The sequence below is a fragment of the Branchiostoma belcheri genome, unplaced genomic scaffold (assembly GCF_001625305.1).
Source record: "Branchiostoma belcheri isolate BF01 breed outbred unplaced genomic scaffold, Haploidv18h27 scaffold13, whole genome shotgun sequence".
Lineage (NCBI taxonomy): Eukaryota > Metazoa > Chordata > Leptocardii > Amphioxiformes > Branchiostomatidae > Branchiostoma > Branchiostoma belcheri.
In genome coordinates, this window is record NW_017802713.1 from 3,010,979 (window position 1) to 3,032,297 (window position 21,319).

The window sequence follows — 21,319 nt, forward strand, 5'->3', positions numbered from 1 at the left end:
AGGACCTGGTGTTTGGACAATGAGTACCTAAACTACAAATATTCCTGTATACATATGACTGGTGACTGACAAAGCGAATCGTTTAATGTCTTAATGACCTAATAGCTCCTAGGAAGTGGCGTAAAGATTTGCGTTGCGGACCAGCCTATTACAATGCTGAATGCGACCCTGGCAGTAATTTCCCATGCTGCTCCTCGGGAAACTGGTGCGGCAACACTGCGGCCCACTGTGACTGTCTGGCCTGTGTCGACTACAGGAACACTGGTACGTAATAAGGACATGTGTAGAGAATATATCTATTTTTTAACGTTTTAATTTTAATTGTATATAATTTCTTAACGTGACGACTGTTAACTTTATCGCAAACTAGATTTATGACAACGATGGACGAACATCATCATCATCATCAAACTAGATTTAGAAAGGTTAATGAGGGTTAGATATCCAGGTAAACAATATTCAAAGACAAATCAAAATGTACTACAGGATGAATAAAGAATGTTTCGAAAAAACAAACATTTTCTTTACTTCAATCAACCTAAGGGATTTGTGCCAATGGAACCATCATTGACAAGGCCCAAGTATGTGACGGTAGAAACGACTGTGGGGACAACACGGACGAACAACACTGCTGTAAGTAGAAACGCGGAAGGCAACGTTTTATCATGATATTTCAATGACTTGCTTGGGATTCGAAACAAGAACCTTTGAAATCACCTTACCACCTTTCAATTACAATTAATTTTTTTTAACCCGACCTGTAGTGCCCTGGGTACCACTATAACTATACAATAATGTAAATGCTATTCCTTATTTTGTGCCATGACTTTAAACAAATACATGTTACAGGCACTTTCAAAATTTGATGACTTTAACTAAATGCTGTATGTATAAAGCTTACATCGGTCTGTCTCCTTCACGTTAAGGTAGAAAATGTAAAAACGTGATGTAGCAACAATTTCTCAATGTCCAACGCAGGTGAGAAACAAGGTATGATAAGCTGCACCAGTGGACAATGCATCCATCGGTCCGAGGTTTGTGACCGTGAACGTAACTGTGCGGATGGCAGTGACGAGCAATCTTGCCGTGAGTAGAGTCTATGCCTTCTTTTTTGTGTCACTTTCTACCATTACGTACCTTATTTGTATACTTCATATCAAAAGGTACCTAAGATAAGGGATTACTTTAGGCCATGAAATCCCTAGCTTCATAGAGTCTGCCTTCAGCGTAGTTAGAGTTTCATTGTGTCTGAGAACCGAGATACCTCATTATGTGTACCCCAGTTCCCATTGGCAAAGAAAATCGTGCAGTTAGATAGAACAAGTTTCTAATTATTATAACTGACTTGGTTTTGTACCCCTTAGCCTGTGACAATGGCGGCCTTTTTCACTCGGCTACTCGATGTGACGGCAGGGATAACTGTGGAGACAACAGCGATGAGAAGAACTGTGGTGAGTTCTCCATAAACAGTTATTACTAACAATCCCATCAACGTGTGCATAGCACGAAATCATTCATTAGGAAGGTACATTGCAATTGGCTGCATGTAACTTCAAGGAAAACACTGGTCAATAGCAATTTGACGTAACGCAAGGTCCAAAGACAAACCTTGAAGACAGAGTGTAGACAAGGGAATTTGTCATAACGCAGGTTCCAAAGACAGAACCTGGAACAAAGTGTGGACTTTGAAACTGAAAACATCATCACGGTGCATAGTGATGCATTTAAACTCTAACCCCATTTCAATTATTTTTCACCCCAATCTTTGACGCAACGAAGGGATTTGTGCCAATGGAATCATCATTGACCAGTCCCAAGTATGTGATGGTAGAGACGACTGTGGAGACAGGACAGACGAAGAACGTTTGTGCTGTAAGTAGAAACGTTAAGAGCAACGTTTTATCACAATCTCCCTAGGGATGGGGATGCAAAGAACACAAATTATCATCACCTTGCCTTAGAGTCTTACGGCTGTTCATAGCCCTTTTCCTCTATAACACTGGGCAGGTCTTCCAGTGTACAGTATCCTCACACAGTTGGTGTATGTAGGTTGTGCGTGGCCTGCCTAAACTTACATGCACTTTCATGTGCCATGTGGTCATTCAGCATTAAAATATTTACGGTTACTCATAATATCCGAGAATGGTATAAATGTTTATTAAAACAAGGAGCAGGACTACTTGAAATACAAATCCTATGGGAAGGTAATAATTTTCGAAAGTCCATAGTACATGAGTTTTTTTACGACAACAGTTACAAATGCATGGTTTTAGACTGTGGAAAAGGACTGTGTCTCTCAATACGGCTCAGTGGGATCTTGTAGTTGGATGTTAAAACGTGATGTCTCAATGTTCAACACAGGTGAGAAAAACGACGGGATAGCCTGCAGCAATGGACAATGCTTTTATCGAAATCCACAGGACCCCGACTCCATAGACCCTGTCTGTAACGGCAGAAGGGACTGTGCGGATGGTAGTGACGAGCTATTATGTCGTGAGTATATTTCCGCTTGTGTATATGGTATTTTCTACAGCTTTGCCTAACTATTGTGTCTGTTAACTGAGTTGCCACCACTGCACAAAAAGTTGGATTTACCAATGGTATTAGATACCAGTAATGTCCGATAATTTCGTTTACTACCAGACAGTACTGGACTTGACTTTTATCTACAACGATAGTAAAGTCCGGTAGATTTTACAAAGTAAACATTACCCGATTTTACTGGCATTTACTTCCATTGGCAAAACTTAACATGCAGTGCGCGGCGCGCGTCATGTGTATTATGTGTACCCCCAATGGCACACAAAATCTTGCAGTTGGATAGACAATTTTATAACTGATTTTACAACCCGCAGCCCTTTCTGCCTGTGACAATGGCAAACAGTTCCATCCGTTTGGTCGATGTGACGGCAGAGATGATTGTGGAGACAACAGTGATGAGAAGAACTGTGGTGAGTTTTTCACACAGTTATCATTATAGGACGTTTGACAATGCGGTACACTATGGTACAACGTAAGGCTTTATGTCCACAGACTGTTTGACAATGCGGTACACTATGGTACAACGTAAGGCTTTATGTCCACAGACTGTTTGACAATGCGGTACACTATGGTACAACGTAAGGCTTTATATCCACAGACTGTTTGACAATGCGGTACACTATGGTACAACGTAAGGCTTTATGTCCACAGACTGTTTGACAATGCGGTACACTATGGTACAACGTAAGGCTTTATGTCCACAGACTGTTTGACAATGCGGTACACTATGGTACAACGTAAGGCTTTATGTCCACAGACTGTTAGTACCTACACGACAAAGGGGCAAACTACAGGGGCAGTGCAAACCGAGACCACTCCTGTCAGTACTGGACATCTCAGTACCCCCACGCCCATAACCACACTCCCGAGGCCTACCCGTCAGCAGGGCTGGAGCGGAACTACTGTAGGAACCCGGACGGGAAGGACAGGCCGTGGTGCTACACTAACAACCCAACATTCAGGTGGATGTACTGCGACGGTGTCTTCGCCTGTGACGGTAAGATCATAGAGAATACTACACGGTATATTCCGAATTGCCCGATGCCTAAGAAAACACACATTTCATGCAATGCGAAATGTGCCAAAATATGGTGTCCCTGAACAAAACAACACCAATTCTTCCTAATCCGGGATTCGAGTTTTTGAAAGCGTCGTATGGGGAATGCGTTTGAATCATTCTATGTGTGCTGATTACTTCCCTGGAACCGGGATCCCCGACCACAACAGAAACAAAAATTCGGGGATCTCATACCTCCATGAAATATATGAGTTTTAAATAATTTGTAAATGTTTTTACACAGTATACTACAGTACAGAACAAAATAACACAGGTTTTTGTTTTCAAACACACAGCTTTTCTGCTAATACCGTAGCACCTTTGGCCTGAAATAGGTCAGGCTGTAATTGTAGATCTGGTCAACTCAGGGGTCAACTGTACATGTAGCCTATTCCAGAGGGAGAACCTCATTAATCAAACCGCGTCAGCTGGTGTTTTGTTGCCTCAGCCGCACATCTGTTTTACCTGCACGTCTGTTTTCCCTGCCTGCCGGAAGTTTTGCTGCAGTACCAAGGTCAGCCACCAGGAGGCCCATATTTGACCTTGACCTTTGGCTTCCTAAGACCTACCAGCATACCAAATATCATAACAATCCATAAAGGTGTTCTGAAGTTATGCTGACTACAAATGTTCGGAAACACACACACACACACACACACACACACACAGACGCGCCAAAAACAATACCTCCCTTTTCATGGAGGTCATGGAGGGGAACTGTTCAGGACACACCGGTGTAATATGTGAAGCTAGTAGGTCACAGAAATTGGTGCTGGTGTTCTTATGTGAGGTATGCTATGCCGTGTGTTTGTTTGTGTGCGTACGTCTGTGTGTGTGTGTGTGTGTGTGTGTGTGTGTGTGTGTTTGTGTTCGTGTGTTTGTGTTCACGTGCGTATGTGCAGGGAGGGAGCATGCTAATTTCACTGAACGACATACATATCCTGTTTCCATTTTCAGAGTTACCAAGAAGTTGCTTCTTCACTAAAGATAAGGGAAGGAGCTACGCAGGGCCAATAAATAGGTAAGATTAGCGCTTGAACTTTGTTGCCATTTTTTCTGTGATACGTAGTTGTGCAGACTATTGCACCCCAAGCTGCGTTATGTTAAAAGGACCTTCTTTGTACGGTTTTTATCACAAACAGGAACAATAGTTCCGAGATCTCATACCAACATGAAATATGGGATTGACATGTAGATGTAAATTTCTTCTTTGATTATGTGAATGACATCTACATTAACATAATAAATGCACATTGATGTTCACTTTTGAATAACGTAAACATGTCCCAAGTATGAAATTCCCATCATTTACCACTAAGGCCAGGAGTCATAGAATTTTCATATCAATTATGCAACTTAGGTCCATATTTGCATTATTGGTATCTGGTGATATTCCACCTGCCATAGATTATAAACATTACATGTATCAAAGTCCCATGATGTAAAACACTGAAATTACAGAATTTCCTCATTAATTATGCAAATAAAGTCGTCATTTGCACAATTTGCACCCAATAACGTAGATCTCTGTCTAAGCTACCCACATCCGAAAATCATACAAATACATTGTTCCTTTGTGGATTTATCTGCTTTGAAAGGTTTCGCACTTCCTAAGCGCAAGCTGCTAGGGGGACCAAACACACCACTTATTACTGGCAGGAAAAGCTATCCACCACTCGAAAATCAAGACCATAGCATGTCCAGGACAAAAGATACAAAAACCGGAAGTTCTGCTTTAGTACCAAGGTCAGCCTCCAGAAGGCCCAAAATCAACCTTGACCTTTGCCTACTCAACACCTACCCACATACCAAATATCATTACAATCCGTCCAAATGTTCAAAAATTATGTTGGCCGCAAATGTCCAGAAATACAAACAGACAAACACAGACACAAATACAAACACAGACAGACAGACAGACACATAGACAACCCCCAAAACAATACCTCCATTTCTCATGGAGGTAAAAATGTTCTGAGCCTAGGTTATAACGTTAATCTAAAACACCTTTCACGAGATTGAGAAATACATTCATTATTGTATCTATATCTTGTGTAGCATAAGATACAGCATTTATCTTACTGTATCCTATTCCACAGGGCAGGAGACCGGCTGTGTCAGAGATGGGACTCCCAGTCCCCCCACGGCCATCCCTACACACCACAGGCTCATCCTGATGCGGGGCTGGAGGAAAACTTCTGCCGTAACCCTGACAACAGCAAGGACCGGCCCTGGTGCTACACCACGGACGGGACGGAGACGTGGGACTACTGCGACGTGACAGAATGTCCTGGTAAGAAAGCTCGAAGAAGTCGATTGTTATATCCATTGTTATGAGTTGTAAATGGGTAACCATTATCATCCTTAACTGTCATCTATCGCGTCGCCAATGCCTGTTAAGTTATGGCAATAACATCATATATACGCAATAGCAGTTTTAATAGTGCCATTAGATTTTACAATTTAGGCCTTAACAAGCATAAGATCTATTTATGTTTACTGTACCATGAACATTATGGAGGAAGATTGTTAAACATCAGTTTGAAAGTATTTAGAATTGATGCAAACATTAAAGTCTTTTAATCCATCAACACTAGTATTAATTCACTATTTCCTGTTTCTCATCTATGTAGACCCCACGTCGTGGGACTATTTTCCCAGATCGTGTAGCGGCATGGAACAATCGTTATCCTGTAAAGGAAAGTGCGGAAATAGTTACAATCCAAGTTTGTTCTGTCAGTGTGATCAGGACTGCAGCTTTTTCAGCGACTGCTGTAGAGACATTGGGTACGTGGATTCCATACACATAAGACAGCAGATTTCTAGAGCTATACTAATTGTAGATATATGAGATTTGTTGCAATAAAATGGGAAAAAAATGCCCAGAGTTTTGAAGACCAAATCAGGCACGACGAATTTTCTATATTTACCCAGAAATGACCTGATGATTGTTTCCCCTCCAGAGAGGTATGCAACTTTGACACAACAACTCAAAAGCCATCTGATCGTCACCATGAGAAGTGGAAGTGCCTGTCGGGATATGGCGAGGGAAGATCTTATTGGCTGGTAGCTGGCTGCCCTGGCGACTGGATGGATGAGTTCACCAGAGATCAGTGTTTAAAACAAACTAATCCCTACAGCCCAGCTGACCTGGTCTACAGGATGCCTGTGCAAGATGTTTCAACAAGTATCTCCTATAGAAACATGTTCTGTGCCCTTTGTAACAATGTAAGTACGGAAGAATTAATTACATGGAGGGTCACACCTGTGTGCACTGGGTACACAAATTCCCCTGCAAATCCCGATGGGAGTGCACAAATAGTATACGATCATTATAAACTCGTGTATCCTCGATGGAATGGAGATTGTACCGGGACTCTAACGCTGGAGTTTAGTCCTGTTGCGTTGAATGTGAGACATTGCATTCTCCCTGTCGTCGATATGTCAAATGTGAATTGCAATGTGACTGCTTGCAGGTCCTATGATGAGACAGTAACTTTGGACGGTGTCAAGATCTATAAAAACGTTCACTGTGCTCTTTGTGAAGGACTTTCCCTTCAGGTAGTCACAAATTTACATTGTAACATTCATGCTAGAAGAGAAACGGTATTTAATCCTATCTCATTGACTCATCTGTTTAACTTTAACGCAGATGAGAGTCGCGAAAACAGCCCTCAGCATTGCCCCCCAGACTCTATATACGACCCATTTGTAGACTCGTGTCGATCTCTCTCGTCCTTAAGTAACGTCTCTTCGAACAAAACTATCCCTCTCCAAAACTGCAGCAGACCCATTCTGAATTTCACATCCGATGAGTTCGAAATCCTTCCCAATGGCAGTATCCGCCTGTTGAGTTCTAACATGACATGCCCAGCTGAGCAGGTGGTCATCCTGAACACAGAGGCATCAGTCTGTGGGGACTGCCTACTGGAGTATTTTTCGAACGACACGCTCCAAACCTCGGACCCTGTCCAGCACTGGTTAACCCTGGGTCTTGTGGTAGTGTCTGACATAGCCGTGTCTGGTTTTGTGGCCCACACTTACAGGTCAGGCCAGTGGAAAAAAGTCCCGGAAAAGCTGAAGGTACAGATGATGACATGCATGGCAGTTGCCGTAACCCAGTTTGTGGGACGTGTGTTCCTCTCTCCCGGACCAGGCTGTACAGTTTATGCAATACTTCTGCACTACTTCATTCTGACGGCCTTCACATCCATGAACGTGTTAGCTGTAGATATCTTCCTTACATTTCGTGAGGATTCAGAAAGAGCCGAACTGTACAAGTACATCTTGTACACCTGGCTGGTGCCCGTGCCTGTAGTCCTTGTCACGGTGATTGTGGACTTCGGCAGTTCTGTCAGGGTGGGTTACGGAGAGCAGTGTTGGATCGGCAATCCAACAGCCAGCCTGGTGGCATTTGGAGTTCCTGTCCTCTGTGCCCTTTTGGTCAATTTTGTCTTCACCACTCTTGTGTTGCTGGCCATACGGAAGTCCTTTAAGATAGCTAGCACTGCTTTGCCCCGCTCGGAGATCAGTAAGATCTGGGTCTACATACGTATCTCGTTTCTGGCGGGGTTCACCTGGATTTTGGGATTCATTGTTCCTTTCGTCAAGAGCACAGTTTTTGACTACATCTTTATTGTGCTGAATGCTTCTCAAGGCCTGCTGCTGACCCTGTTTCTGACAATGACGGGGGAGGTGTTGAAGAGATGGAAGTTTGCGATCATGGTGCGCCTGGGTCTGATTGAAGCTGACCAGGACAATGAAGGGACCACCACTACCAGCAACCGGCGGACCAGGAGAACTGAGGTGACAACAGCAGGTGGAACCGGCTCTGCTATAGAGATGACAATCATGGCCGATGTAGAGGAGAACAGGACACGCCACCGTATGGGCAAGCATCGTCAGGACAAGGGGCGGAACGCAACTGCCAGCAACCAGCCTACCACCGCAGGGGAAACTGATGACACTGAAGGCAACTTGCAGACCCTCGCAGGTGGAGTTGGGGCTACAGCAAGCGGCACTGACGTTGCTACTGAGATACCCATGAAAACCTTCGTCGATGCTGAAGAAAATCAAGCTGAAGACAGGCGTTCGGCCTGCGCTGAAGATCGAGAGGAATAATGAGAGTCTGATTGCGGTACTGAAATGGAACTAGGAGCATGTCTTTATAACTGCCCACCTACAGAGACAAAGTGCTTATCTTCTGGACATGACGTGGATATTAAAAAGATAACAAACAAGTAATTGCTTTCAAAAACAAGCTTTGCTTCTCTGCAGGGTTTAAGCCAGTTGCTGATCAAACCCCATGCATTGCGGCCGCATGTTTTTGAGGCTTGAAGAGACTGGTCTATGTGCTTTAGATCACACTGAGGTTTGTGGTCTGTTTTTTTAGGTTTCTCTCCCACACCCACATTCCATACAGACACTGATTACATTACACACTGATTAGAACAAGAGGGAATACAAGTAACCTACTCATTAAATACCTGAGGCCCACTATGGCAGTCTAGGGACTGTGAATGATGGCACTGTCCAAAATTGTAAATAATGTTGTAAATACTTAGTAATCCGTTCTGCCTCAGACAACATGATGCAAGGAAGTCTGAAAATGGACCAGGTCTATATAGAAGGCAGAACTTCATCATACCTATGTTGGACAGGTAATACTCAAGGAAAAAAGATTTTACCAGAGTTATCAAATATGTAGCAAAGAGTCGATTAAGTATATTCTAAGAATTGCTGAACACTATTTCATCATCAATATTGTTTTAACAGTATGATTCTTTAAGTTAGCATCATATTCACTAGTTAGTTAGATAAGTTTTATATAGATTCTTAATTGACACAACAAAACAGTACAGGGACTTTTGTATGGTCTTCTACAACTAAAGATTGAAACCTAAATGCATGTGTGGATAACGTCATCTTACGTACAGAGTATATGTATGATGTAACAATAAAGGTTAACTATTCTCTAACATGTGGTCTATAACATTCTTTGATGTATTTTCCTATTTAAACACTGTATTGGTTATCTGCCCTGAGAATGTACTTGGATTTATCTATAGGATCTAACGTATTGAAATCAATTGAACAAGCGGAAAGAAAGGTGAACAGCAATAGGTGGTCATCATTGTATAGTGTACAATCCATTATAAAATGGTGCTCATTTTCAATCATGTTTGGACAAAATGGACAGAACCTTTGGTCATTTGGTATTTTCATGTATCGACCAATTTCTATGTTTAATTTATGACAACTAATTCTTAATTTTGTGATCGCTTTTCGGATATCTAGATTGTGTATATTTGAGAAGTATTATTTTTGTCCATAATTTTCCTTTAATGTGGTATAAATGGAAAGTTTTGCGTTGTTACTAATAGAATTATACCATTTTTGTATGTATATATCTTGAAGGCGGGATCGTAATTGATTGGCTATCGTATCCACTTGGTATGACCCGGGGTTCGTCCAAAATTGTCCAAGACCATTGTAATTCAGAATGTCGTGTTTACCAGCATATAAAACATCGTATGCTTCACGAAGTAAGGTGTATTTGGGCAAGTTTACAAAACGATGCCAGTATTTTATTAATTGTATTTCAGTATCTATTATTATTGGAAAGGTTCCTAGTTCTCCACGAACGTCATCATTTGATGCTTTTGTATTAACTCTAAGTAAAAATTTTTGAAAATTCATATCGATGGTATCAAATTCTGGAATATGTTGAGAAAGATGTATATTTTCAATATATGCACCAGATGCTTTAAATAGTGTTCTGTTATGTACAATATGATGTTACATGCTGTTAGAGGTGTTTATGTTTTTGGAATAAATTACAAAAGTACATTTCCTAACATCCTTACATACCAAAAGTGCTAAAAATTCAGGTAGAGCATTCTTCACACCAACAATTGAAAATTATGCTGCATTTATCAAATACCACTTCATACATATGGTTCATATAATATGTAATATATCCTAAGATATTCAGGAGAGCTCTTGTTGTAAGGTGAGAATTATCTACTGTTTAATTTGTAACAATTTAAAGCATGTTTTCTGATGTCACAAGGAGCCTAGTGTAACTTATTAATGGTGAACCTGAACAAGAAAGATGATTTACATTATAGGTTCCAGAAATTAATGTGTTTTTATTCGGTCTAGGGAACATTGCGACCTTTGACCTTTATCAACAGCAGGCGGGAAATGTCGAAATAACTATTCATACTGAGCTCTCATTGGATGAGCCTTGATGACGTAATCCACAACTCCATATAAGGCGGGGCGATGCACCCCCGTGGCGCATTCAAAGGATTCATCCGCCCGCCGCGGACCACGGACGGTCTTCTCCTCGGTACAAACTTATGAAGGGCAAAGTTTATTCCTGTCCTTCTGTGTTTGCTGACTCAGTCTACTGGTAGTAAGAACTTTGAACAAGACATTGCTCATCCTGGGGCCACTAATACTAATAAGGCTAGAAAGAATTTTGCTCGGCAATGTAACATTTAAACACCAGTGTGAGACGGCAGGGAATTCGGAAGATGGGGGAGGGGGGCTGATGACCTTGTGCGTTGCTGATATCGTTTTCGGTGCATGTACTACGGACATGGATTTTTGTTTACGGTTACGTAACCGATCCCTACCTTGAGTGAAACGGTTTCTTCGGTGATGGTTTGACGAGGTTTGAGACGATAAACACTCACCGTCTGAGTCTGAGTCCAGCGGCCATTTTTAATAGCTCGCGCAATGTTGTGTCAAAGGTCAATCGTATGTACATTTGATTACCCAAATAGTAACGGTGTGTTTGGGCAGATCATATAGTCACAAAAACAAATGAGAACTAAAACGAGAACCACAAAGACAATCACATTTACTTAAACAGGAATTTCTAGTCTATCTAGTGAATCAATGAGATAGCGACCGTCTATCTCATTAATTCATTACAAGGAGAATTTTGTTTTCTATCTATAGTGAATTAATGAGATAGCGACCCTTTATCTCATTGATTTACTAGAAGGAGATTTTTCTTATCTGTCTAGTAAATTGATAAGATAGCGACTCTCTATCTCATTAATTTACTAGAGAAGGATTCATGTCTATCTTTTTGTAGCGAAATAATGCGATATGCTTGATACAACCGTTATTTTTTAGTTTGTTGTTAAACTTTTTTTATCGGGGTTTCTCTTTTGCACTGGATTTGTCGGGTTTGGTGGGAAAAAAAATCCAGTGAAAAAGAGATAACAAAAATCTAAAAACAAGCTGAAAATAACCCCAAACCCAAACCTCTGCTTGGAGAGTAGTGATACGGTTTTGACTGAAATTGTTTTTTGAATAAAAAGAAATAAAATAAATAGCTAAAGCTATAAATTCCGCAAAGAGGCAGCAGTCCCGGCTTGTCGCATACGTCGCTATCCTATGTACTGCCGCTAATTCACAACACCAGCTTTGTATTTCTTTGGTTTTAAGGAGCATTTTTTTGGACCGGATTTTTTTTTTCGCTTGCACGCACTAGTTGGGGGTCTTCAGAGGATGTCATCCATAAAATTAAGTCGGTGTTGCAGAAATGAAGCTTCGAGTGGTATATTATAAGGATGACGCCATGTAAGAAGTCTATGATTGCCTTGGTTCACCAGCACTGACCTGTTTTTGTGTCCCTGGCTATTCTGTCGACGAGAGGTTCCAGCCACCTGGTGTTACACTCCACGTGAGAGTCCAGGAACACCAGCACGTCGCCAGACGCCAGGTTGGCGGCCCGGATCCGCGCACGTGTCAGGCCCTCCCGCCGCCTGTTCCGCACCAGCCTTATCCTGGGTAGTCGCGAGACATAGTCCTCCAAATCCTGTTTAAGATCATCTTTATAGAAGAAAAATACACTGATAACGAAGGTAGTTTTATATGTGAGGACCTATAGACTATTCAAACTGACCTACAATTTAGAACAGTATCTAAATATCGACAAAAAAAAAATACACAGGAAAGGAGAAAAAAACAAACACGAAGGGAAATATGAACTTAGTCACGTTTGGGACAGCATAATCACTTTCGCAACGCAATTAAGTTAATTACACATTATGCAAACAATCGAATCTTGACCATATTTTCGTCATCCATTGCCTCAGAGAAGAAGTTAAACCTCATAATAGCTAGCGTAGTAGTAGTAGTAGTTATAAGTTTTTCCCAGACAGTAGTTATCTGTCTTCTATTATTGTATTGTACCAAATAGCATTTTTTACTGTAAGAGCAATAAGCCTTCGGCATGATTTGCAAATAAAAAAATATAACTGGAAACTATCGATATTACGTAAGATGAGAATGACGGCACATAGTGGCTTTTGAAGATTCTTACCATTATTGCTAAAGTCGTCTACTAGCAGAACCTCCTGTAGAAGGGATGAAGGTGTGTTGTCTAGAATACTATGCAGGGTCCTCTTCAGCACAGAGTCGGCTTCGTTGTGAAACACCACTATAATGCTGACGGTTGGCAGGTTGGACAGGAACGTCTGTCTCTGGCAACTATGGATCAAGATTATCATGAAAGTTCATCTATGTTGGTAGTAATCATAGTAAAACGTTGAACTTTATTCCAACACACAATTGTACAGGGATCATTTTCAGCGACCACTGTCGCCTTCATCAGGATAATTAATGACCAATCACTTCACAACGTGATCTCGCGAGAGTTACGTTTACAAACACGTGACCACACAAGCCTTTACTGACGTGAGCAAGAAGCTTTAAGGCTTTAAGGAGGCCTTATATATCAGAGCACTTCAGCCTTCACTAGTAGAGATAGTGGACGATATAAACTTCCAGGCACTTTTGATCGATTGCTCACGTCACGTGATTATAGAAAGCACACTTTTAGCACTAGGTGATTGGTGAGAAAAGCTACCTTGGACGGATAAATGTAACGTCAACGCTCCTCATCCCATAGGGTACCATTACCCACACCTTACAATGGCATAATAGGTAAATGCCGAAACTGATAATTAGCCGTGCTTGATTCTATACAATTATCTCTAGGTGTTAAAGTAATGAGGTTGTTAATTTTCATTCTATACCCTTTTCTTTTTGTACTTTGTTCAGTAACTATTGCCATACGTTGTACCTTACCATTGTCGTGCAATAAAGTTCTCTCCCCCTAAACCCCTGACACACATTCAGAAACTTCCCCCCGAAAACCAGGCAACCAAGGCTGGATGTTTAGGTCAGTCTGACCAGATGCAGTCCACGCCTACATTTCTATACGAATCTAATCGGATTTAAGTAATGTTTGACCCCAGAACAAGCACTGCTGATCTACTTTCTAACTGTGTACTAGAAAGGTAGGCGCACCCTAAACCTAGACAGTCTCCCGTCAACTAACTTGGTCGACTTGTCTTCAACTTGTCAACAGAGACGGGGGGCGCCACAGACTTTCTGCAGCCTATGATCCACTGCTCACGGAGTCACGTGTGTTATCTACGTGACGTCATGGAAGTCAGGGATTGCTCATTTATTAACAAAGACTATACAGTCATAAATTTGGCTGAGTCTAATGCCTTGTGTTGGAAACTGCAGTTCAAACATGTTTCATATTGCTCGACTTGTGATCGAGAAAGGGTTCTGAATTTGACCGTGTTTATGTGAAGTCAGTGAAAGCGCTTTACATGTGGTTTACCCCGAAGCCGGTTTCAAGTGGCTCCATCTGAACGCTCCAAATCACATTGAAAGCGCATCGATCCCAAACCACCTCTAGAGGTGGTTTCGAATCGCTTTTTCCGCATCGCGATTTGCATCTGAACGCAATGTGATTTCAATGTAACTTCGCCTGGTCATCGATTACGGGGTGATATTTCTTTATTTATATGCAATACCAACTTTAACGTGGCAGCAACTTAAAGAGCGGTAATGGTCAAACAATTCTAGGGCGAGCTTCACCGCCTCTGGTGGGACCACGTCGGCATTCGGCCGAGATACGCTGGGAGGGGGACATGAGCAAGCAGGTCGTTGACCTCAGAACATTAATAACCCGCTACCTTGCGTGTTTTCATCAAACAACAATAAATGTAGCTCAGGCGAATTGTGATCGGACACGGTTTCAAAGGAATGTGTGGCACGTGGACCAGATGTGAGGAATGTGAGTTACCCGAATCGCGGTTTGGGTGACTTTACATAAACACGGCCAATTTGTGACAGGGGTTTGTGACACATGCCGCCGTGTGGTATGTCAGGTGAGGGTCATGTTCTAGCACTCTACAGATCAATACAGCACCTGGGATCACGACGTTGATAGTTATAATTTTAATACCATCGTATCAACCACAAGTGTTTGCTTTTCTTCACAAAGGAGACCTTTGCACTTCGCTAAATATTGTAACAAAGTAATCCACCTCCGTATAGGGTAAACGTTTTATCCATTAAAATGGTTGTCCCGTATTCGCTTAGTCATTGACTACTTTACACCATATCGCGTTGCTATGTGGGTCACTATTCCGTGTTTATACGACAATCCTATGTCATTTGCATGCTGGTGGATTATAATACAAAATAGGAAAAACTTCGACAGTTTTCTTCGGTAGTGTATATTTGTAATGATGGGATCGTGTGGCGTAATGGTTGGGTGTTTGGACCAGAACCCATAGGTCTTGGGTTTAAAATCCCCCAACATGCCTCAATACTGTGCGCTTGGCGAGGCACTTATTACACGACGTTTTTTTTTAATTCACTCAGGTAAAAATCCGGATCTAGCTTCGGTTAGGGACGTCCCTCGGATAGGACGTTAAATGGAGGTCCCGTGTTCGGGAAGTCACACCCACGCACGTTACTGAACCAACTGGTAGTAGCAGTAGCAGCACACCTTTTGAAAAAGAGTAGGGGCATGCCCTGGTGTGCGATAGTCTAAATTCTACAGTCCGAAGTTAGAGATTTAAGACAACCTGGTCGGAAGCCTTGGGAACGCCTGTTTCGCATTAGCCTGAAAGTTCACCTGTGCTAGTAGGGCAGCCGTGACTGCATCATTAGTAAAAACAAATCAATAAAGCTGTTTATTACTCTTGCCTGGAAGGTTATATCTTGGTGCCGTTTGCGTGTGATTTGGTTGGTTAGTGGACATCAAAACTCGAGAAGCTGCGGAGGGATTTGTTCGTATAAAACTGTAATGTTGAAAGTGTCAGTGGCATATAGAGGGCAGGTTCTATTATAACCCATCTAGCGTCTTTCGTTTGTACTGCAGGATTTATATATTTCACAAATTCATAATCATGGACATTCTAGCCGGCTAATATTTTTCAGAGGTAGAACGGAAAGACTGAATGTTAATTATAACTCGGGGGGTCTCTGGGGTCGCGTGGCGTAACGGCAAAGCGCTCGGCTCGGAACCAATAACCTCCATAGCATGCAAAAAACAGGGGTTATGGGGGTCTTCAGGGTCTTTGGGAGCTTTTATGTGCTATTTTCTGATTGCATATAGACAACATAGCCGGCCTGGTTGAAATACCCCCGTTTTTAGAACTGGGCTAATCAGAAAACAGCCTAAGACCACCAAACCCCAAGTTCTATAAGCCTGCTACTGAGGCTAGGAACCAAGGTGTCCCGAGTTTGGATCCTGTTTTTAAATCGGGGTATAACTACTTAATTAAAAAAAAAGAAGAAAACTTTAACTAGACAGGAGAGTCAATAGTTTTCTTAAGCATTTTCTTTTTTCTTTTGTAACTTAAAAATTACTTAAACATAAACAAAGGAAAAAAGACAAGAAAGAGATTGGACCCTGCCATGCCACCGATCTTGTGCCCTTAGGAAAGACACTTTACAATCTACACGACATAAAATAAGTTAAATGAACTTGAGTGTGTCGTCACCACGTCTTGTGTTAAACGAATATAAAAAAAAAAACCTCTGTGGACACTTGTGAAAATGCGTGACGTCACGTACTTATCGTGAACAGTGTGTAACATCCTTTCCGTGAAAGGTCATCGCCCGCGCGGTCACTTTCCTACATGCGTGACGTCAAGTAACCGCCATAACATCCTGGCAATTAATATCCTCTACCTACTAGCCTCTACCAGGCTTCGGGAAGCGACTGGAAAGAGCAGAAATTGGCCAGAGAGACAGATATTAAAGATGCCATGAGAGTTGGACCACTACTTGGGCTCAAGCTGTAAATACTCGACATATTTCGTGCTAGTCGAAGGTCTTTTAGCGGCAAAAACTCCCCCGGCATGTTATCTGTCTATTTGGCCAATTTCTACCCTTTCTAGCCGCTTCTGAAGCCTGATGTAGGCTATCCTGACAGTAAGATAAAGAAGTGTATCATTTACAGCATCCTGTCCGTCATGAAAGGTTAACACTAGTGACCAGGCCTCTCTACGGGAATATGGATCGTAGAATTCGGCAAAAAGGAGAGTAAAATGGGCCAAGGGAGTCCGGCCGCGGGGAAGAAGTTTCTTTCACTGCGCGGCCAGTCAAACCTACAAGGCGGCCAAACTCCCCTGGCAAATATTCTCTTATAACAGTTAGTAGCGTAGTTAGTCTGGTAGAGACTAGGTTAACGCCCGCGCGGACACATAGTTTTCGACAATGCAGCTTGATTAAGGGTAGATTAACAATACACGATGCTTTTATATATCTATATCTAATTTGCAAAGTCCATAGCGGCACCTTAGTACTATACGATTACCTAGCCTAGTAAATGCTGGCCGTTTGCTTAATTAAATGTACAAATTTATCATGTCTTCAGGGTTCGGAATACTTATTTTTCTTAGGTTGCCCACTATGTTGCCTATCAATATTTCAGATTGCCTCAGTTACTATGTTTGAATAAAAATTAATCATTAGTTTTTTACGTAGTAACTTGACAACAAAGAATTTAAATTTAATGAACACACAAGTCTAAAATAAAATTACACATGATTTATATTACCAATGCCTTGTAAGCACATAGTACGTTGATAAAACTATGCAAAGAACATTACAACATACGAGAGGTACAAAATGTTTTGAACGTTACGGTATAACATTATTGACCTGTTCATTTTAGATGGCAGGCCGCCTGTTTAGAGATCGCTGTAAAGAGACATGCTGGCCGAGGCTAGCCTAGGTGCAATCCGATTTTTAATGGGCTCCTTGCACTCGCTGGCCCGAAATAAAGTGCATTGAGCCCCGTTACAAATCAGACAGCACCCAGGCTAGGTCCATGTGGGACACATTTTTTTTCAGAAGCCTTGTAGGCAAAAATGATAAATTGCCCACCGGGCAACCTTGCGTCTCCCACAGAAAGCATGCCTTTAGCGGCAAGAATAAAGTGTGTGTATTTCAAACACTGCACTTACTCATAGCGTATCAAAATAACAATGATGAATGGACTTTGTTGTTCGACAATCGTATATAGTACAATGTATGGCAGAAAATCAACAATTTATACTACAAAACTAATCCATCCAAAAATATTGTAACTACAAATATTATCGATAACAATATATGCGTTACAACTAGTGTGTGGGCTGTTGGGATGACTATCGTTCTTTGAACCAGATATGGTAAAGTTTGCCTTAGTAGTCTGTAGCAGTGTATCTGTCTCTTAACTATAAGTAGGACAAGCCATTACTAAATAAAATTCATCATCAATATTTTCATTACATGTAACATTTGCAAGATCATATATATTTTTTATTTCATATTAGGTCTTATTCAATAATTTTTTTGTACTTTGCCATAAATTGTACCATAGCATGTGCATTGTCGTGCAATTAAGTTTTTCTATGTGTATTTCCTTACCTCTCGGGGCGTGAATACGGTAGTGTCCTATGTAGGGAGATCTGTCGGCTGACGAACTCGTCCAGTCCGTATTTCTCCAACAGTTCTTTCCTCAGACTTTCCTCGGCGTCTGTCAGGTTTGTGAGGCGAACTGCGGTACCGTTTTCTCCGGGAGAGTTAGGATCAGGAGGCGGCTTGATATGAACTGTGGGTAGGAAGCTTGAGCCCAGTTGTGTTCGTTGTTTTGCACTTTGTTCTCCTTTGTCTAAAAAGGCCGTTGTGTCTTGTACCTTGGGCCCTGCTCGTAGAGATTCTCTTGTAGTGTGGTGGTCTGAATCAGAAGGCGGCTTGACATGAACTGTAGGCAGGAACCGCGTGCCTCGTAGTATGACTGCTTGTTTCCGTGTATTTTGTTCTTCTTTGTCTAAAAAGGCCGTTTTAGTTTGTACCTTTGGCGCTGCTCGCATAGCTGTTCTGATAGCGTGGTTTTCTGAACTAGAACGCGGCTTCATATGAACTGTAGGTAGAAACCGCGAGCCTGGTAGTATGGCTGTTTGTTTCCGTGTACTTTGTCCTTCCTTATCTAAAACGGCCGTTCGACGATATTGTACCTTGGGTCCTGCCCGTAGAGCTGTTCTGGTAGCGTGGTGGTCTGGATCAGAAGGCGGCTTGACATGAACTGAAGATAAGAACCACGAGTCCGGTGGAATCACCGTTTGTTTCCGTGAATTTTGTTCCTCTTTGTCTAAAAAGGCCGTTGTGTTTTGTACCTTTGGCGCTGCCCGTAGATATGGTCTTATAGCGTGGTCGTCTAATGGTTTTTGGTCTTCTATTTGGTTCTGCTTCTTTTTGAAAGTGTTCCTCAAGAAAAAGTATTTAGTAGCGTTAGATGTTTTGGTACCTCTTAGCATAGTCTGCTCAGTCCTGGGTCCAAATTCTTTACTATGTCTAGTTCCGAAGTTTGCGTTTTGTTTGGTAAGTCCGCTAGTCACAGAGTCACTGTTTTTCTCCCGATAGCTTTTAAGTACATGTGACATTCTGTCAATCTTTGCCAAGAGATCGTATATATCGTAACGCACCTGATCACTCAAAGTTTCACCACTTTTTCCCTCATAGTTTCCTTCTCTCGCGAATGTTCCAAGTTCACCACCACGCACAGTACTACCCCGCTCCATTTTGGGCCTGGCTATCCTAGAATGTTTGAGATAGAGCTGATAGACGACGAGGCCTGTAAACATGAAAGAACAGGCGAGGCCCAGTCTTACAGATCGCCGTAGTAGCGCTAACCTTCCCATCATAGCTACTGCGTTCACTTTAAACTTCAACATTCGAAGTTATCTGATTTTGTGGAAAGTTGACGTCATTTTTTGCAGGGTTTCTAAGGTAACTCGGACACCGGTAGAGCCTGTCTGGCTGTACAAATAAAACAGGGCACGCACTTCCTTACAGGTGTAAACCAGGGGTAACGAATTGTAATACCAGATTGTTTCATAGCGCCAGTTCTTTTTTACTTATAATACTGTTTTCATCGCAACAATTGAAAAATATTATATTAAACATTATAGATTTTATTTATGAGGTTGTATGAAATTATATAGAGCCAGGACTGCCCGACTATCAGCTATGTAGCCTAGTATCTAGACAATATACAATAAGAATATACAATTATAATGTTGACTCATTCAAATGCGTTAACAGAGGTAGATTTCGGGTATAACACTCTAATAACTCTACACATAGGAACGGACTAAAAGGACTTTCATGAGATCCCTTAGCAAACGACCGTATTTAATTTCAAATAGACTGGTCTAGTATGACTCACGTGCATAAATACCTCTTACATTGTTGAACTTTTAAAAACAAAGGTTAGCACTTGAAACCGTGAAGCAAAAGACTGACGGTGAAGAAAGGCGACACGAACCTCGCTGAGAGACTTCGGTATCCACGCACCAGGTATACAGGCTGGGCATGTCAGTCAACGTCCAATGTCAACAGGATGGAAGTACCAGTTCAACAACATGGACGCCAGGGTAGCCGCACGGACAGAGGTCAAGCCCCTGTCACACGTGCAGAACCTTCCCCCGAATAATCTCCACTGGTGGGGAAATGGACACAGGCTGTTAATTTTTAATTTTTAATTTTTAATTTGCGATTTTTAATTTTTAATTTGCGATTTTTAATTTGCGATTTTTAATTTGCGATTTTTTATTTTTTAAAAACTTTATTGATAACCAAGTGCAAGTGACAAAATATATACAAAACATACAAAATATACACATACACGTAATGATTTTGTCATATTGTAGCATCAAACCTGCCAAACTCTGTGCAATGCCTAAGTTACCATGAACCATATTCAATCTATGGCCTGAAGAGTAAGACATTTCAGAGGGAAACTGTAATTTCATACTGTCTTACCCCCACCGAAAGATCTGCTTGGAGTTAACCTCCGAACACCAGTCGACCAAGGTTGGCTGACGTTCGGGAGCAGTCTGACCAGATTTAGACCGCGCTACTTTTCTATACGAATTGAATCGAATTCTAGTTAGATCCAAGTAAAATTTGGCTGCTAACCACGCCTCGACCCATTCCCAAATACCAGCCAACTACCAGCCAACCGGTGGCCAAACCGCCCGTCCACACCCGAATGTTTTAAATATTTTGAAACATGCATTGCTCGGTAGTAACGCAATGTCAAACGGTTGAAGTTCAGCGAGCAAGTTGCCAGGTGCAAAGAGCATTAGCCACGCCAACTTTTAACATCAGGCGCTAGCCACGCCTACACTTAGCAACCGTAACCACGCCCACCCCTAGCAACTCCGGGTGGTCTCGGCGAACAAAAATGGCGGCGTCCGCTACAGGTAACGTGAGGTCATTTTTGCCGTCTGAAATTCCTTTGGCGTTTTATCGGGGCAGAAATACATGTCCAAATGTGTCAAAGAGAGATTACTCGTTTTCATGTTTAACTTGTACGACGTAACGACTTGA

At 41.9% G+C, this 21,319-nt stretch overlaps 2 protein-coding genes and 1 pseudogene across 2 annotated transcripts in view; 2 read left to right on the plus strand and 1 right to left on the minus strand.

Moving 5' to 3' along the window:
• Positions 1-965: 965 nt before the first annotated feature.
• LOC109463713 lies at positions 966-8,719 on the plus strand (annotated as a pseudogene).
• A 3,505-nt stretch (positions 8,720-12,224) lies between these two features.
• On the minus strand, positions 12,225-18,798 carry LOC109463714 (polypeptide N-acetylgalactosaminyltransferase 4-like). The gene is made up of 3 exons (XM_019760563.1): positions 18,353-18,798; positions 12,945-13,111; positions 12,225-12,451 (listed from the first exon to the last, which is right to left on the minus strand). Exons 1-3 carry the CDS (start codon positions 18,796-18,798, stop codon positions 12,225-12,227), a joined length of 840 nt encoding a protein of 279 aa, XP_019616122.1.
• Positions 18,799-21,173: 2,375 nt separating this feature from the next.
• The window catches only part of LOC109463715 (failed axon connections homolog), a 4,824-nt gene continuing 4,678 nt past the window's right edge, over positions 21,174-21,319 (plus strand). The window contains exon 1 of the mRNA XM_019760564.1: positions 21,174-21,192. Coding sequence (XP_019616123.1) covers positions 21,174-21,192 — 19 coding nt within the window. The remainder of the gene's footprint in view (positions 21,193-21,319) is intronic.